The 17112-nt window shown below is 35.6% G+C and overlaps 1 protein-coding gene across 5 annotated transcripts in view; it reads left to right on the plus strand.

Annotated features, from left to right (window-relative positions):
* The window catches only part of PALLD (palladin, cytoskeletal associated protein), a 470544-nt gene that overhangs the window by 421614 nt on the left and 31818 nt on the right, over nt 1-17112 (plus strand). For 4 of the 5 annotated variants that reach the window (XM_031943909.1, XM_031943906.1, XM_031943911.1 and 1 more), the window contains 4 exons: nt 9572-9707; nt 13157-13255; nt 14179-14232; nt 15665-15886. In XM_031943909.1, coding sequence (XP_031799769.1) covers nt 9572-9707; nt 13157-13255; nt 14179-14232; nt 15665-15886 — 511 coding nt within the window. The remainder of the gene's footprint in view (nt 1-9571; nt 9708-13156; nt 13256-14178; nt 14233-15664; nt 15887-17112) is intronic. The other variant, XM_031943908.1, reaches the window with a different exon arrangement.

Below are 17112 nucleotides of genomic sequence, written 5' to 3' on the forward strand. Positions count from 1 at the left end.
TGATATGTACTGACAGTACTGACCTAGAATACTCTATCAAGGGAAGGATATTCTCAGAGTTGATTCAGTAGCCAAAAAATAAAAAAATTACCTCCTGTTATTTGACAGTGGCTACATCTGGAAGATTTTATTTTCCAGATGCTTTTATATGTGTGTTGTTTAGTGTGTGTTTTTTCCAACCACATGAATATTACTTTAAAAAAAAAAAAAGATATTGACATAGTATTGAAGCAAAAACAAACAGGTCAGTAATAGATTTTGTTCGTTTGGGGAAAGAGTATTTACCCTGATTTATTTACTATGTGAGGTCTTTCATGAGTTGGCGTTTGTTTTGGCCTAAAGGTTGTATAGCTTTCAGTCACCCATTTTTTTCTTCTTTTCTAAACAGTTATTATTCCTTGTACTCAGAGATGACCTCTTCCTTTAGTTTTCTGATAGATTGCTTCTAACTTGTGATTTGGGCTTGGAAAATGGGATAGATCATCTTTTTCTCCACTTGGCAATGAGTTTAAATGTAGAAATAAGTTTTGCTTGGAGCTCTCATGAAATATTATTTAGCCTTTGCTGTCAGGCTAGGAGACTGGCATCCTTAACATGCACAGTTATTAGTCTAAGCACAGAGAAAGATTCAATTCTGGAAAAGCAGGAGGACTTTATGCAGAAAGCATGGGAAGTCATGCCCACAATCAGCTTGTACTGCTTGTGCCCCAGCGTGGTTTAGCTTTTCATTTAACTAAATGTCCAAACAGATGCAATTGGCAGAAGTTTTATGAAAGGAAAGCTTATTCATCCTCTGTGCACCATTCTCTCTAACATGCCTTCCTGCTAATACTGGTTCTGGCTTCCATATTCATTTCCTACTGCTTTATTTTTCTGTTAATATTACTAATATTCTTCCAGCAAGAAATCTTGGAACCCTTTTGACTCTCCTCATATTCATCTTCTTTTATCCAATTTATCACCAAATTCATTTCTTGCTTCAAAATGTATTAATTCAACTACCCTTTCTACTCTCATTCTCATTGCTACCATTTTAATCCAAGTCATTGTCTTATGTCTAGACTTTAATGCACCTGAATGTTCCTGCCTTTAATTCTGCCTCAATCTAACCATTATATATTGCCATACTAATCTCCCTACAACACCATATTATTCCCTTGTATCTTACAAGTTTGCTCCCACAGGAGCTATGTGGTTTTTTTTTCTTTCCCAGTCACAGCAAACCACAAAGACAGTAAACAAAGGAGAAAGGAGGTTGCAATCTATACCAGTAGAATACCTATTACCCTAATGAAATAGATCCACAAAGGATTGAAATATGTTTAAGGACCAAATATAGATTTCCAACTAAGATGAAAGACTACAAGATAATCAGGCTTCTCACATTTTCCTCTAAAAAAGGGATTTATATTAAAGAAAAGGAAGAATAAAATCAATAATGGCTAAAAAAAAAAAAAAAACTATGCAAGGTAATTAACATTTGCTTTAAAAAAAGAAAGAAAGAAAAGCAGAGTACAAATATATATAAAAACTTAAGGCATAATTAAGACAGCAAAAGTATCAGACTTCACAATGATAGAAAATAAGAATTAACACTTTTTTTTTAATAGCATTTTATTTTTCCAAATATATGTAAAAATTGTTTTCAACATTCACCTTTGCAAAATCTTGTGTTCCAAATTTTTCTTGATCTCTCTCCCATTTCTCCCCTCCCCAAGACAGTAAGCAATCAGATATAGATTAAACATGTGCAGTTTTTCTAAACATATTTCTACAAGAAATTAATATTTGGAAAGAAAATAACAAGAAAAAATGATTAAAAAATTAATCATGAAAGGAACTAAGGCTGGAATTACAAGTAGGTTTAAGATCAGAAAGAAATAATATTTATTGATCATTATGAAAATTTTGAAAAAAGTAGAAGCAACCAGTTGGCCTATGACAATTGAAAAAATTGGATAGCTCTAACTAGAATACAAATGACTGATATAGAAGAGGTCAGAAATGAATTAATCATTTTGCTGTAAGGGAAATATAAAACATCTGCACTATATTCTAGGAAATCATTTAAGAAGGATTTCTAGAATTGTTCAAAGCAAGTAACAAACTACAAAGAACCCAACCCTGATATGGAAAATTATAAAATTTAATTTTCAAAGACAGATTAAACTCTAATACACAGAAAGGAATCCTGAAAGCTGCAAGAGGAAGATAAATTTGACCAAGGAACATCAATCTAAATCATAGACAATTTCTCCAAGGAGGCAAGGAATGAATGGAGAAATTAAATATAATGAGTATAAAGTTAAAAAGCATGTATGGCAACATGAAACAATAATTATCTGTCCAGGAAAACTAAGTATTTTGTTTGAAGGCAAAGAAAGTCTTGGAAGAGTTTTCACAATGACATTTATTTCAAAGCAGTCAGGCGGAAAAAAGATAGGTACTTAAAACAATTCACATTTTTCAGTGAAGATAAACCAGTTCATTTCTACTCAACAAACCCTTAATCAAAAGTACTTGAATATACTTGCATATGCACAACTATATTTTAAAAGCAACTAAGCTTTCTAAGTATATAGATTCAGAAGGATACAAAATGTATTATAATTTTGTTGAAAATCTATGTTGCGATTTTAAAATCTATAACCAAATTTTAGAGTTGGAGAGATTTAGAAATGAGGCATTATAGCATAGTGGACAAAGAGCATTCATCAAAGTCAAAAAGATATCTCTAGTGCTTTGCTCTGTCACATATATATATTTTTTTTCTTTTTAAAGACTGGGTCATCTAAGTCACCCAGGCCAGAATTTCAGGGGCTACTCATACCAATCCCATAATTCATCAACACAGAATCTTTGAGTTACTCAATCTGATCTGAATTCACACCCCTTCAGTCTACCTGATGATAACAGAGGCTCAGTGTATTGATGCTGAACTTACTGAACAACACGTTACAGCACTGGGGGATGGACTGTGGCACAAAATTTCTGTGAGAGGTTTGCCAGCTTCGGCATCCTTAGTAACTGGATTTACAGGCCAATTTACCATGTCCTGTGATCAGGCAATTTTCTAAGACTACAGGTTGTGGATATGATAGAAGTCATATCTAGTCATATTCCTTTAGAAATTTAGCACATATAGCTAGGTCCTGATTAGTGTGAAAAATAAATCCTATGAAGTGGTTTTGGGAATTCAAAGGACAAGTACTTCAATCTTGCATACATTAATTATGTAAAACATTGTTATTGGTTCTTATATTACTTATTAATATCTGTCCCAAATTTGGGAGAAATAGCACTGGCTTTCAAGTTCAAGCACCTGAATTCAAATTCCTCCATATGATTCTTAGTACCTTTGGTCAGTCACAAACTCCCTAGACCTCCATCCCTTCAACTCTAAAGTAAAGGACTGAACTGGATTGTATCTGAGCCTCTTTCTAAATCTAAATCATTGTTTTAAGTGTACTGTGCTAAGTACTTGAAGATTCAGAAAGAAGCAAAAGATGGTCCCTACCCTTAAGGACTTACATTCCAAGAATACCTGCAAAGGTTCCCTGTTGACTACCATATTAGGTAGGTACAAAATCTTTTACCTGACTTTCAAGGCTCTTTATGATCTGGCCTGTGTAGTAAATTTACAAATTCTGCTTAATTGTACATTATAATTCATTGACTTCCTATACTTTCCCCTTTCCCAGCTTCCATATTAAAATCGGGGACACTGCAGTCATCCCAGTTATGTGAACTCACAACCTTTGATGTCATCCTTGATTCACGTTACCCCATAGAGTCAATCTGTTACCAGACTTTATTATTGAAATAATATGTCTTGTACACATCCCGTTCTCTCTCCTCCTCCAGCCACCACTCTAATAGAAGACCTCATTACTTTGCTAGCACTGGCAGGAGTCTGCCCCGTCTCCAGTCTTTCCTCACTCTAGTCTATCTTCTACCAGCTGCCAAAGTGATCTTCCTAGAACAAAGGTCTGACCATGTCACCTTCCCTTCCATCCCCCAATAACCTGCACTAAGTCCTTGCTTAAATCCTCTCTTTAGCTTTTAAAGCCCTTGGCAATCTGGCTTCTTCCTAGCTTTTCATTCTTTCTACACTTAACTCTCTCCTACAAGTGACATGAACCTTCCTGCTCTTTGCATTCTCTCTTTACTCGCTGGCTTCTGCACCTGAGCTCTCTTCCTCATCTCTGTCTCCCTTGGCTTTCTTTAAGTCTCAGCTCAAATCCCGCCTTCTTTATGAGGGCTTTTCTGGTTGCCCTCAGCTGCTGGTACATTCTATCCAATGTTACTTCCCATTTACTTAGTATTAATCTTGTTTCCTTTCATTAGAATGTAAGTTCCTTGAGGGCAAAGACTGTTGCCTTAGATACCTAGCTCTTAGCATGGAGCCCAATTCATAGTAAATGCTTAATACCACGTGCTTTTTGACTGAGTTTAGCAGATCTTTTCATTCAAAGATTTTCATTCACATAGATTTTTCTGTCTCACTTCTTTGTTGTTGCTCAATCTGATTGAAATACCTTCCTCTCATCTCTCATCTCATCTTCAGCACCCAGCTCCTTTCCCACTCTCTATATGAAGCCTTGTCTAGCTACTCAAACAAGTAGCATGTTTTCTCAGTTGTGTATAGAACCATTATCACACAATTTAACATTAGATTGTTTCTTTTGCTCAATATGTGATACTCAGCTAAAATGTAAACACCCTAAGAGTAGGAACCATGTGCTATATATATTTCTTTTGTAACTGAAACATTTAGCAGGCACTTAGTTAACAATAGGTTGTTACTTTCAATATTGTAGTCTACACAACTCTAAATGAAATAAATTCATGTAATTTAAGTTATATTGGTGAAGGGGAAGTAATCTTTTGAATGAAAGAGAAGGCAGTTTCCACCTCAGCCTAAATAGTACCTCTCTAAGGAATACCATTAGGGAAAGCTAGAAAGGGGTGGAGAGAGGGAGAAAATAACACAATATGGCTGCGGTTTTTATTTGGGTGAAGGGATGATTTTAATTGCACTACCTGGAATGATGAACTACCTGGGTGGCAAAAACCCAAGGAAAAGTGAATGGCCTGCCTCTTATATTACCCAATGCATTCATTCCATTTTAGACTAAGGTAACTTGAGAAATATGTCTCTAATCCTTCATCATAGAGTAGGTTGTTAGTTGTTTACTGGAAGTCAAAACTGGAAACATTCTCCTTTGTTAGTTTTTATCTTTAGTCTTCTTTCCTTTGTCTAGTTATCTCAGCTTTCTCTCCCTTATTTTATTTAAATCAGTATTGATTTAAATATTTTAGCAATGTTTAGTCACATCACCATTACTGCCTCACATCACATCCCCAATAATTGTCTCCACTCATACATATCATAGACCTTCCTCTACCTTCTAACAGAGAGGAATTTTACCTCAAGAATCTCCTTTGACATTTGGGACCTCTAGAATAACTATCCCAGGTTCAAGGCTCTTAATGAAAACTCTTCCACTCTAAATAATGATGAGCCCCCAGTGGTGTGTTCTTTTTCTTTAGCCAGAGGACACAAATCAGAATAAAGGCATTAAATGAAAAGGCACATAAATAAAAGCAAAATGGAACATTTCACCACAGAAATCTGGTGCATAGTCTCTCACAAATATATATATTGGCAGTGGAAAGATTGGATATGCAACAAGAATCATATGTGTCATTAAAAAAAATAAAGCATACAAGTAGCCATATGAAGGGGAAATTCTTTTTTTTTTCTTTTAAAAAAATTTTTTTATTTACAAAACATATGCATTGATAATTTTTCAACATTGACCCTTGCAAAATCTTTTGTTCCAAATTTTCCCCTCCCCCCCAGATGGCAGGTAGTCCAATACATGTTAAATATGTTAAAATATATGTTAAATCCAATATATGTATACATATTTATAGTTATCTTGCTGCACAAGAAAAATCAGATCAAGAAGGAAAACAAAACCTGAGAAAGAAAACAAAATGCAAGCAAACATCAACAGAAAGAGTGAAAATGCTATGTTGTGGTTCATATTCGGTTTCCACTTCTCTCTGGGTGTAGATGGTTCTCTTTATCACTGAACAGTTGGAACTGTTTTGAATCATCTCATTGTTGAAGACAGCCACGTTCATCAGAATTGATCATTGTATAGTCTTTTTGTTGCCATGTATAATGATCTCCTGGTTTTGCTCATTTCACTTAGCATCAGTTCATGTAAGTCTCTTCAAGCATCCCGCTGATCGTTTCTTATAGAACAATAACATTCCATACCATTCATATACCACAATTTATTCAGCCATTCTCCAGTTGATGGGCATCCACTGTTTCCAGTTTCTTGCCACTACAAAGAGGGCTGCCACAAACATTTTTGCACATGTGGGTCCTTTTCCCTCCTTTAAGATTGAAGGGGAAATTCTTACAATCTACATTTTCTCATGATGCTACTATCATGCTGCCAGTTGGTATGGCATTTCCATTGGACATGTTGCTCAGTTGATCTCCAAGCACTGCTGGGCACATAGACTCAGCTACAACCAGGCTCTGCTGGTTACCTGTAGGCTTGGTTTGGTGTTAAGATCACTTAGCAGATGTTCCTTCCTGCTGCCAGATTTTGGGCTTCCATCAGTTCAGGGTCACTCATGGACCACCTCAGCTTCATTATGCTAGCCTTGAAAGACAAATAGCTTTTCAGTCAAAGCCAAACATACTCATATACTCCCCTGGTTAAAATTGTCTTATCTTTTCTATGTCTGAGAGATCCAACTATCTTATGTAAAATTAAACATTTTCTGGATTAGCGTGTAAATTAAGTTGAGCCAGAATAAAATATAAGCTTATAGGATCAGGTCATTTTATTCCTATCCACCTTTATTTATTTATTTATTTTGATTCTTGTTTTCATCATGATTGTGTCAGCTTTTATTCTACATTTTGGCCAGAGAGAATCCTTTCAATTATATCTGTTTGCATGTATATATCTATAATAGTTATTATATGTATATGTAATATATACATATATTATAGTTAATTATATATGTGTATATATATGTTATATAGTTAAGCAAAACAAACCTATATATTTTCCATGTCTGAAAGTACCCTATTTCTGTAGTCCACCACCTCTCTGCAGAGAGAAAGAAGGTATGTTTGGAGAGTGGTCCAACCACTCTCCAAATTAAGATTGGAATTAAGATTGTCAGTTTTATTGATCATAGTTCTATTGTTCTATAAGAGCAGTTTTCTTTTACATTAGCTATTGGCTATTGTGGCTATTGTGAAAATTGTTCTCTTGGTTCTGTATTTTTCTCTGTGTCAGTTCATACAAATTCTAAGTTTCTTTGATTTTTTTCACTATTGCTGTTGCTTTTGACGCAAAAATGTTCAGTCATTCCCCAATAAGTGAGAAATTTGTTTCTGGTTTTTTGCTTCCACAAAAATATTTTTTTGATATATAAGACATGTCTTTGTGTATTTGCCATCTTTGGGGTATGTGCTTAATAGTGATACTTAGGTCACTTATGTTTCCAGAATGACTGAGCCAGGTCACATCTCCAACAAGTGTATTCATGTTCTAATCTTGCTATATTCTCTTCATCACTTATAATTTTCATCTTTGCCAGTTTGATGGGGGTACAATAAAACCTCAGACTTGTTTTAATTTGCATTTTTCTTACGTAATTTGGGGTATATTTTCATATGTTGGCTAATAATTTAGGTTTATTCCCTCGAAAACAATCTGTATACTACATTTATACATGAGAAGAGTGCATAGCCTTCAGTGTAAAGTATAAAACTGTAGAATTGTTTTGATATGAGAATAATTCCACTCTCTTAATTATGAAATAATCCATGAATATAACAAGAATGTTGATCCCAGGAATATCTGTTTAGAGCTAAGAAGGGTCTTATTGATCATTATTAACAATATTAACATTTTTAAAACAGTTTAGTCATAAGACTTTGGTTCTTTTGACTTCTGCATTTTAAATTACTCATTTGCATTGCTTTAATCACTGAAATAAAAATCAATTCCCTATTCCTCCTCTCAAGGATGCTACTGTAAAAGCTTTAGCTGTCCATCTTTGCTCTCCAGCAAAGAAAATCCTTTGGACCTCTGTCATCACAAGAATCTTTGTTAAGTGATAAAAGATCTAGATTTTAGCCTTAAAGAGTCTAAAGGACATTCTAACCTCAGCTGTAGTACCTAACATTCTGGGAGACTGGAAGGAGCAATCATATCTTGTGGCTTACCTGAGTTCCTTCAAATTTCTGCTAAAATCCCACCTTCTATAGGCAATCTTTCCCAACCCCTCTTAATCCTAGAAAAGAAGTTGTTGACTGTTGTTTATCTCCAGTTAATCCCACATATATCTTGTTTGGCATGTAATTTTTTGCATGTTGGACAGCAAAGATTGCCTTTTGCATTTGTTTGGATCTCTAGTACTTGGTACAGTTCCTCACATAGTAGGCACTTAATTCATGTTTGTCTATTCTTTCTTGACTGATTTTCCTGTGAGGGATTGATCTGGGAAGAAAGCATATTATATAGCATGGGCATAATCCTAACATTAATCTTCCCATTCAAATTTATTCTTTTTTTTTTTTTTTTTACTATGGAGATAAAATTGTAATATTCTGCAGTACAGCTTTTTAATACTCATTTCAACAGGTCCAACCCAGCTTCCAGCAGAGTTTTGTTGTGTGTACCCACAAAACCAGGTGCTATGAATGATATGATCTCATGTTGCTAAGTTTCTCTAATATCAAAACTATTTATTCTATAATTGAAGCATTGAATTGTGGTCTTTTCAGTAATCATGGACTTTAATCATTAACTTATTATAGCCCAAGTCAAGTAGAAGAAGGGTAAAGTAGAGAAAATAAAGCCACAGTAGACAGATAGATTGGTGGCCTAGACAAAGTAAGATCCCTAAATACCAAATGCCTAGCACTATTGACTGCTTATTTCCATAGCCCCAGAATATTGGCTCTGCCCCCAGCAAAAATACTTTGGGGGAGGAGAGGTAGATAAGGGATTCAGTTCTTCTCTCCTGGAATTCTAAGTGGCCCCAAGACCACCTCATGAGGTTCTAAATCTCCTGAGCCTCAAGGAAAGAATGTGGTCTTAAGGGAATATTTAACACTAAGGGAAAAAATGGACCTAATACATCAGAGATTTAGTTTATGTAAAATGAAAGTAATCCCTGATTGTGGTCATAGCCATTAGTGGCCAAAACAGCACTAAAACTTAAAACTAAGATCCTAGTTGTCCCTGGCCCTTATTTCTCTCTAGTGAAATATGCTGCCTTTGTAAAAACATGTCAGTTTTTCAGCCCACAGACATTCCAACAGTAGGTTACTCAAACTGTGGCAATACCTTTCATCATTCTTTCCATTATTGTTTGCAGCAGACATAGCAGAAAAAAGAATGAGAGTGACAAGCTGCTGGACTGTATGCTCTGTCTTTCTGTTTGAACTGGAACTAAAAGATTCATATGCACCGCAAGACACTATCGTGTTTTAGGAATCCTATTGTGCTTTGTCCTGCAGGGGATTTCCAAAGAAGGCCAGCAGAACTGCTCGGATAGCCTCTGATGAAGAGATTCAAGGCACAAAGGATGCTGTCATTCAAGACCTCGAAAGGAAGCTTCGCTTCAAAGAGGACCTCCTGAACAATGGACAGCCGGTACTTAATTATAAATGTGGGCCTTGGACTTCAAAGGGTCCCTTGCTTAGCTGCTTGGAAAATGGCTGCGTACTTTATTAAGCACATTTCTTAAACACCCTTTGGGTTTAGTTTCATCTTTCTTTAAATCTCAGAGTTCGTATTTTGAGTTTGGGACTGGGGCTTAGTGGGAGAGAAAACTGGAATGACATTATACTTCCTCTACACAGCAATCCTGAACCATTTGTTTTTTTGGGGGGCTATGCTGCAGGGGAATAAAAGACGTCTGGGGAGAAAATGAGGAAAGATGGAGAGGAAAAGGATACAGGAAAATTGAGTTGAAGGTAGGGAAGGGCTCTGAAGTGGATTGTATCTGCCCAGGAATATGTCTTAGAATGAAGGAGTCCTTCCCTTCGATTTTGCTCCTACATGTACTTTCTATTCATTGGTATAAGTTTGCTTTTCCCCGCCCCCATTGACCTGTTCCGTCAGTTGTGCCAGACCACAGCTAGATGCTGAACCCAGAATTAGAAAGCATGAAGCTGGTTTCTAAAAACAGAAGTCTCTCAGCTCTCTTATTATCTAGGGGAAAAAAAAAAAAAACTAGGGAAAAATTAACTCTGATCTTTATGCCACAGAAAAGCTAAGTGAAGAAACTCAGGGTCTTGTAAGAAAGTACAAGATGTTTTCTCCACTCCACTAGACACAACTATTTCCTCTTCGATGTTCACTGCTGAGGCTCCTCTCAGTAGATCCCAGCCCTCAAAAAGACAGTTGGAACAGTGGGATTAGAGTTCAGTGCTTCTCAGGCAGAGAGAAAATCCTCTTGGGCTTTTGTCTGGCCTGAGAGCAGGAATCATTACCTGATTTTTATATGGAAGGAGGAGGAAGGGTTATTGGTATGACCTTCCCTGTACAGGAGTCTCTTTCAGAGTCAAAAAAGTCACCATTCCAGGCATATTTTTATCAGAGCACTTAGAAAGTGAGAACCATAACTTGGCTATGGCAGAAGAAAGTTATTGAATGCCGATTTTAATTGGAAGGGCATCCTAATTTCACTTCAGGAAGAAATAGAACACAAATGAAAATTTACCCATAATTCTTCTGGCTGCAGAAGATTTCCACAAAAGGAAAATATTGACTTCTTGAAATAAGTGCTTGCATGTGTAAATGTACATGATCTGGAAGCACTCCCTGGCTCTGTCAACTAAAAGCCCTTGAAATACTAAAACAAATACTTAATGTCAACTTCTTCAAGCTAGGTAAAGGCACCTTTCCAATTTTTTTTTTAAACATTCCATACGGAATGTCTCTTGGTTGGAGCAAATCCACAGGCTGTTTGTACTTGTTAATTAAGTTAAAATGTGTGCCAGTTTAGCAGTGAATGGCATTCATAAGGTACCCCCAAATATTCATAATTTTTTTTAAAACAAATGGATCAAGATTTCCCTATATGGAAGAAGATATTGTCCAAAAAAAATTTCCCTAGTATTACATGTTATTCTCTTAGTTTTTTTTTTTTTTTTGGGGGGGGGAGGCACCTTCTTTATACAAAGAATTAAGTCTCTCCATGGGGCATAATAGCTAACTTTTATATACAACTACAACTACCCTCTGATGTGGGTGCTATTATTATGCTATTATTCCTAGTTTGCAGATGAGAAAACTGAGTTGGAGAGGTTAAGTGCCCTACCTAGGGTAATAACTAGTGTTTGAATCAGGCCTTGAACATATGTATTCCTGACTCCAAGCTTATGGGCTGCCTCAGTGACCTACTGACACAGGACACAAAATTAAAAATACAGCTGGTTTAGTCTCAAAGCCTATTTCTTAAGAAGGAGACTTCAGATTGGTCTCAGTGGTCTTGCTGTGAAATAATAATGACAATAGAAGAATAAATGGCTATTTAGAAAGGGAACTTTGTGTGGTGCTCAAGACTTATTATGCAAGACATGGCAATTAATTTATTCCAACTTTTTTTCTTTAGATGAGAGAATTTATTTGAACACTGACACCCTTCATGTTCATTGCCCCCTGCTAGCCCCTACCTTCACCTTTACATTCATACACACACACACACACACACACACACACACACACAGTACAAACATACTTTATCTAAAGTTGGAAATTGTTAAAGCCTTGGGGCTGTTTTTAATTTGGCACATTTCTGGTTTCACTTCCTGGCTATAGCTGGGACCAACACCAACCAATACTGGGCACATTACAAGAAAGTCCTAGTTCTATAAGTTTTCCCATCATGTTTTCTTGACCATAATGCTTCCAGTAAATTTTGGGTCCATGTTCAGGAATTTTAAGTTTAGCTGGACTGAAACTTCAGACTTAGTAAGAATTTGAGTAAGATGAGTAAGGGTACATTTTTGTATAAAAAGAATAGAACTCATGAGGGGGACCTTTGAAGTTAACCATTAGAATATGTCTCCAGAATAACTCCTTTACAAGATGCAATGCTTACAAGAGATAAGTTAAATAGCAGCATAGTGATCTACAAGTCTTGTACTGTAATAGACTCAATGTATTTTTGAAATGATCATTTATAAATTATGGAAGAAGAGTTAGAAAAGATCACAGGCTCCCTCTTATCCAGCCTCCTCATTTTGCCCAATATTTAAAATGCACAAAAGTGCAGTGATTTGCCCAAAGTCACTTAGACAGTAAGCATAAAATGTAGGCTTTGAATGCCACATCCACTACCTTCAATTTATGTTCTTTCCACTAGACCAGGCCGAAAAATGATTGTTTTTCTTTGCCCCGTGATTAACCAGCCACTCTCCAAGTTGAAAAAAAAAAAAAAAAAAGGATTAGCAGATGACACCTTGACAAATATCTTTTCAAAGTCCTGTCTAGGCTGCTCTATTCACATCAAAGAGTCTGGATGATTACTCCATTCATAAATATATATATATATATATATATATAAAAATGTATAGGTAGATCTAGATCACATCTCAAATACTAAAAAGTACAGAAATCCCTCGAAGTTCTTTGACTTGAAGAAGTCAAAAGTAAAGTCATTACCACTATCAACTAGTCTAAAAGTTCCTTAATAAAGTAGTGTTATGAGGTCACATGAAAAACTGAGAGAAAGAAGTGACCTATTGCCATGTGAACATCCACATTTGTCTTAACATTAAAACTATGAACCATCCCATATGTTTTCCATATGAATTTCTGCCTCGTGGCTTACTTATTCACTTTAAATTTGTGTCCCCCCCGGGTGGCTCTCAAAATTAATGATCCCATCATTCAACATTGCATAATGTTTTCAGAAGCATCAAGAAGGTCAACTGAGGCACAAGAGAGAAATCTAAAACCTCTTCTCTTGCAGCAGGATGAAGGTGGCAAGGGGGGAGCTGTAGAAAGATGCCTGTTTTATTGTTGTTATTTTCTTGAGGAAGCTTAATTTCTAATCTCTACCTTTTTTCTCCATCTCACCTGCCCCTCTTTAGAGATTAACCTACGAGGAAAGAATGGCTCGTCGACTGCTAGGTGCAGACAGTGCCACGGTTTTTAATATCCATGAACCTGAAGAGGAGCCTGCTACACAGGTGCTGTCTTGTTTTTGGCTTCCTGAGAAAATAGAAAAATCATTATTGTTTGACTTTTTGGATCAGTTCTGCGGGGACTGGGGAAGATTCACAAACTAGTGAAACCATAATTTTCATGTAATAGTGAGTGAAGATCATCACATTCTTCTCCTTTCCTCCCTCCTTCCTTACCACTCCATCTTTTCTCCTTTCAAGTATCTTTCTATTTATTCTCTCCTTTCATTCAGTATTTTGCCCAGAGAAGAACAACGCTTATCAATGAAACCTATAGGGTAGGGATCTTTTAGTGATGATACTTCAGTCAATCCCTCAGTAACCAAACATTTACTAAGAACTATCTGTGTGTCAAGCACTATGCTGTGCACTGGGGATAATCTAAAATGAAAAAAAAAGCAAAACAAAACAAAACTGTCCCTGCCCTCAAGGAGATTACTATCTAATGAAAATCTCTCATTAAGAAACCACAGCTTCCTTAAGAATTGGGGGAATACATGTAAAATATTTTTTAAAAAATTTAAGATAAGAATTGGGCAATTATACTTGAAAGCCCTAAAGTGGTACTTTAAGCTTTCCTTGTAGAGGAAAACACTTCCTATACCCATTGAAATTGCTACATTATCTTTTAAATCTTGTCTCTGGGCTTTCCAGATGTTGTCTCAAGTCAGAAAAATGCCTTTTAACACAAGTTTAAAGGGCCAATTAAACTATTCTTCAGGAGGCCAAGTAAACTAACTATTCCTCATGGCCTACTTAAATATCAGCAATGACATCCAAACCTTAAAGTTTCCTCCCACCCCCACCCCATCCCTTGTGTTAAATATTAAACCTAACAATTCCATTTTAACTAAACCTCCAGAAATTGTGTTGTTGTCTTACTCATGTATACCATTAGTTTTCACCTTTATTTTTTTCTGCCATTACAGGAAAGTGGTTCTCTTCATGCTTCTTCTATAGTGAATTCTCAGGATGGTCAAAAGGTTAACATTTTCACCTTTCTTCTTTTTTCTTCTGCCTTTCATTCTTTTAGTATCTTTGTTGTTTTTCCTACCCCTCCTTATCTACACAGATAGCTATCTTTCACTATCACAAGTTGATCTTAAATGATGTTACCAGTTTATATTTTAACATTATTTCAGCTGAATAGCATTACTGCAACTCCAGACTTGCTGTCATTAAATTAGATATTCTAATGTAATTCTATCTTCCTTCCATCATCAGCTGATGTTTGGTACCCAGTGTTGCCTTCTTTTACATCTGTTCTGCCTTTTTTGTAAAAGGATAATCACATTTGCTGATGAAATTTGATAGAACATAGACAAAGAAGCTGGCCAAATATTTGTGTTAAGAGATTTATCTCTTTTTGTACTTTTTTCTTGAAAGCCATTGAGTTGCTTGTTTATGCATGAGTAAACAAACAAATCTGGGTTACTCCCAATAGAATACAAACATTTCATAAAATAAGTATGTCTATAAGAAAAATGAAGGATGGGACAGACTCACCCTGAACTATGTAGGCTGCTCAAAGACAGTAGCAAGTATCCAAAAAATTCTTGTTCCACTTCTAGGACCTTCCTATTATGTGACCTATTTAAGAGAGAAATAGTTAAAACTTGTGGTCTAATATTTTCAAATTGATCATTTTGTGAATGTTATACTACACAATTAGAGAATGAGAAGACCTAGTTTAATAGTTAGCAAACTGCCAACACATGTTTTCTATTTAATTTTAATTGATTCATTTTTAAATCTAAATTTTGGTTGACTTTTTAGTCTTTTTTTTTAAGAAGAGTGCAGAACAGTTCATGATAGAGACATGGAGTAGAAAAGAAGGTTAGAGGGAAGGCAGGAAGGCCAGGTATTGTCATGAGTGACAGACAAGGACATGGTACCATTTTCTTATAATCTTTGTGTTAACAGTCTTATGTAGACTTACAGCTGTTGACCATATGTATTGTTATTCTTCTGGAGAGACACACCACCCTAAATCTGTTTTCAGCCTAAGGAAAGAAACCAGTATTGTGATGGATTTTATTTTTATGAACTAACTATTCGAAAATACATGGCCTTGATATGTTTGTGTGTGTGTATATATATAATGTTGTTGTTTTAATTTCTGAGAGAAAGAAAACAAAAAACTAATACTCAGATTTTTTTTTTTTTTGGATGATAGGACTTGAAAACAATTTCAAATATCATATGTACACATTTCCAGATGTTCTGTTTTATAAGGAACTTGACTCGAGCCCAGATTATGTTTTCCATCAATGTAGCACCATATTTTCCACATGTATAAAAGCCTAATACCTTTTAAATACCTTATGGAGTAGGATGATAGAGCTTGTGAGATACATTGTGCCACATGGGATGGGATTATTGGATGCTATCATGACCTTTCTTCGCTTACTGCAGGAGTACAAAGTGTCCAGCTGTGAGCAAAGACTCATCAGTGAAATAGAGTACAGGCTGGAGCGGTCTCCCCTGGATGACTCTGGTGATGAATCACAACAAGGAGATGTGCCGGTGGAGAATGGAATGGCACCATACTTCGAGATGAAGCTGAAACATTACAAGATCTTTGAGGGCATGCCGGTGACATTCACGTGCAGAGTGGCTGGGAATCCAAAGCCAAAGGTGAACTATGATAATAGTTCTCTAAAAGCAATATTTTCTTAACTACAAGGAATTAGATTCTCCTTTCCAACAGATAGTACATGATGCAGATGGAAAAAGGGTAAAGAAGATGCAGGATACTCTGTGTATTCTGGAGATCTATAAGAAAGTACTTTCCTTTCTCAAACTTTTTTAAAATTTTCTTTTATTTCTCCTGATTTCATCAAAGAAAAAGCCTAATGTTAAAAAAAAAAAAAAAATAAGGACAATGTGAATTTGCAGTTAACTGATCCTGAAAAATAAACATGATAAAAAATACATTTTGAAGATTCATGCACTCAAAGATTAGAAATTGAGCCTTTTATTCTTTTAGAAAAAATAATTTGTTGGGAGAGGTTTAATTACAAAAGTTAGTGCAAGAATGGATCCATCAGCTTTTCTTTTCTTTTTTAATATAATTGGCTTCCTGTGTAATTCTTTGTATTGAGAAGTAGTTGGATATCCTAATCACAAACATACATACTATTTATTGTAGAAATCGTTTATCTAACTCTTTCATATTCCTAAAGTCCTTTCAGGAACTTAAACAAAGATAACCACACAACCTTCACTTTATCTTTTATCCTTCAATATCCTTGGGCTTACAGAAAGGTCTGGAAGTTTTTGAGTATGTCATTAACTTCTTTCAGGAGAGAATAATAATTGGTACAGTAATGTTCTTTCTTTCCCCATGGCATATCAGCAGCAACTCCTTAGAGCGAGGTGGTAATAGTACAGGAAATAGTACAGTACATTGTTAAATTTTAAGGATAAGCATTCACACCTTGAGCATTCCATCATGAATGGAATAAATCAGAATTTGAACTGTTTTTTTTTTATTAAAATGTTAACAGTGTAGATTAAACTTCAAAGAGCATTCAGATATACATTTCTACATTTCTCCTCTCTCCTCCTCCACCCCCCAGGCTGGTTGTTACACATTTACTAGCACATCTCTGTTTAAGACAGAAGTGCATATTAGTATTTATGTTTATTAACCCCTTTTCTCGTTTTCATTAAAAAACTAGGTCAAAACAATTAAACTTATCCTAATGTTAAGATTACAGTACTTCTATCCACTGTCAACCAAAGGTGAAGAGATGATGATGTTCTTTTTAATATAGTTCAATGTATAAGAAACACCATGGAATGGCATCAATGTTGGCATTCAAGTTGTGTGATTCTGGCCACTCTGACTTTAAGATTAA

The sequence above is a fragment of the Sarcophilus harrisii genome, chromosome 6 (assembly GCF_902635505.1).
Source record: "Sarcophilus harrisii chromosome 6, mSarHar1.11, whole genome shotgun sequence".
In the NCBI taxonomy this organism is placed as follows: Eukaryota; Metazoa; Chordata; class Mammalia; order Dasyuromorphia; family Dasyuridae; genus Sarcophilus; species Sarcophilus harrisii.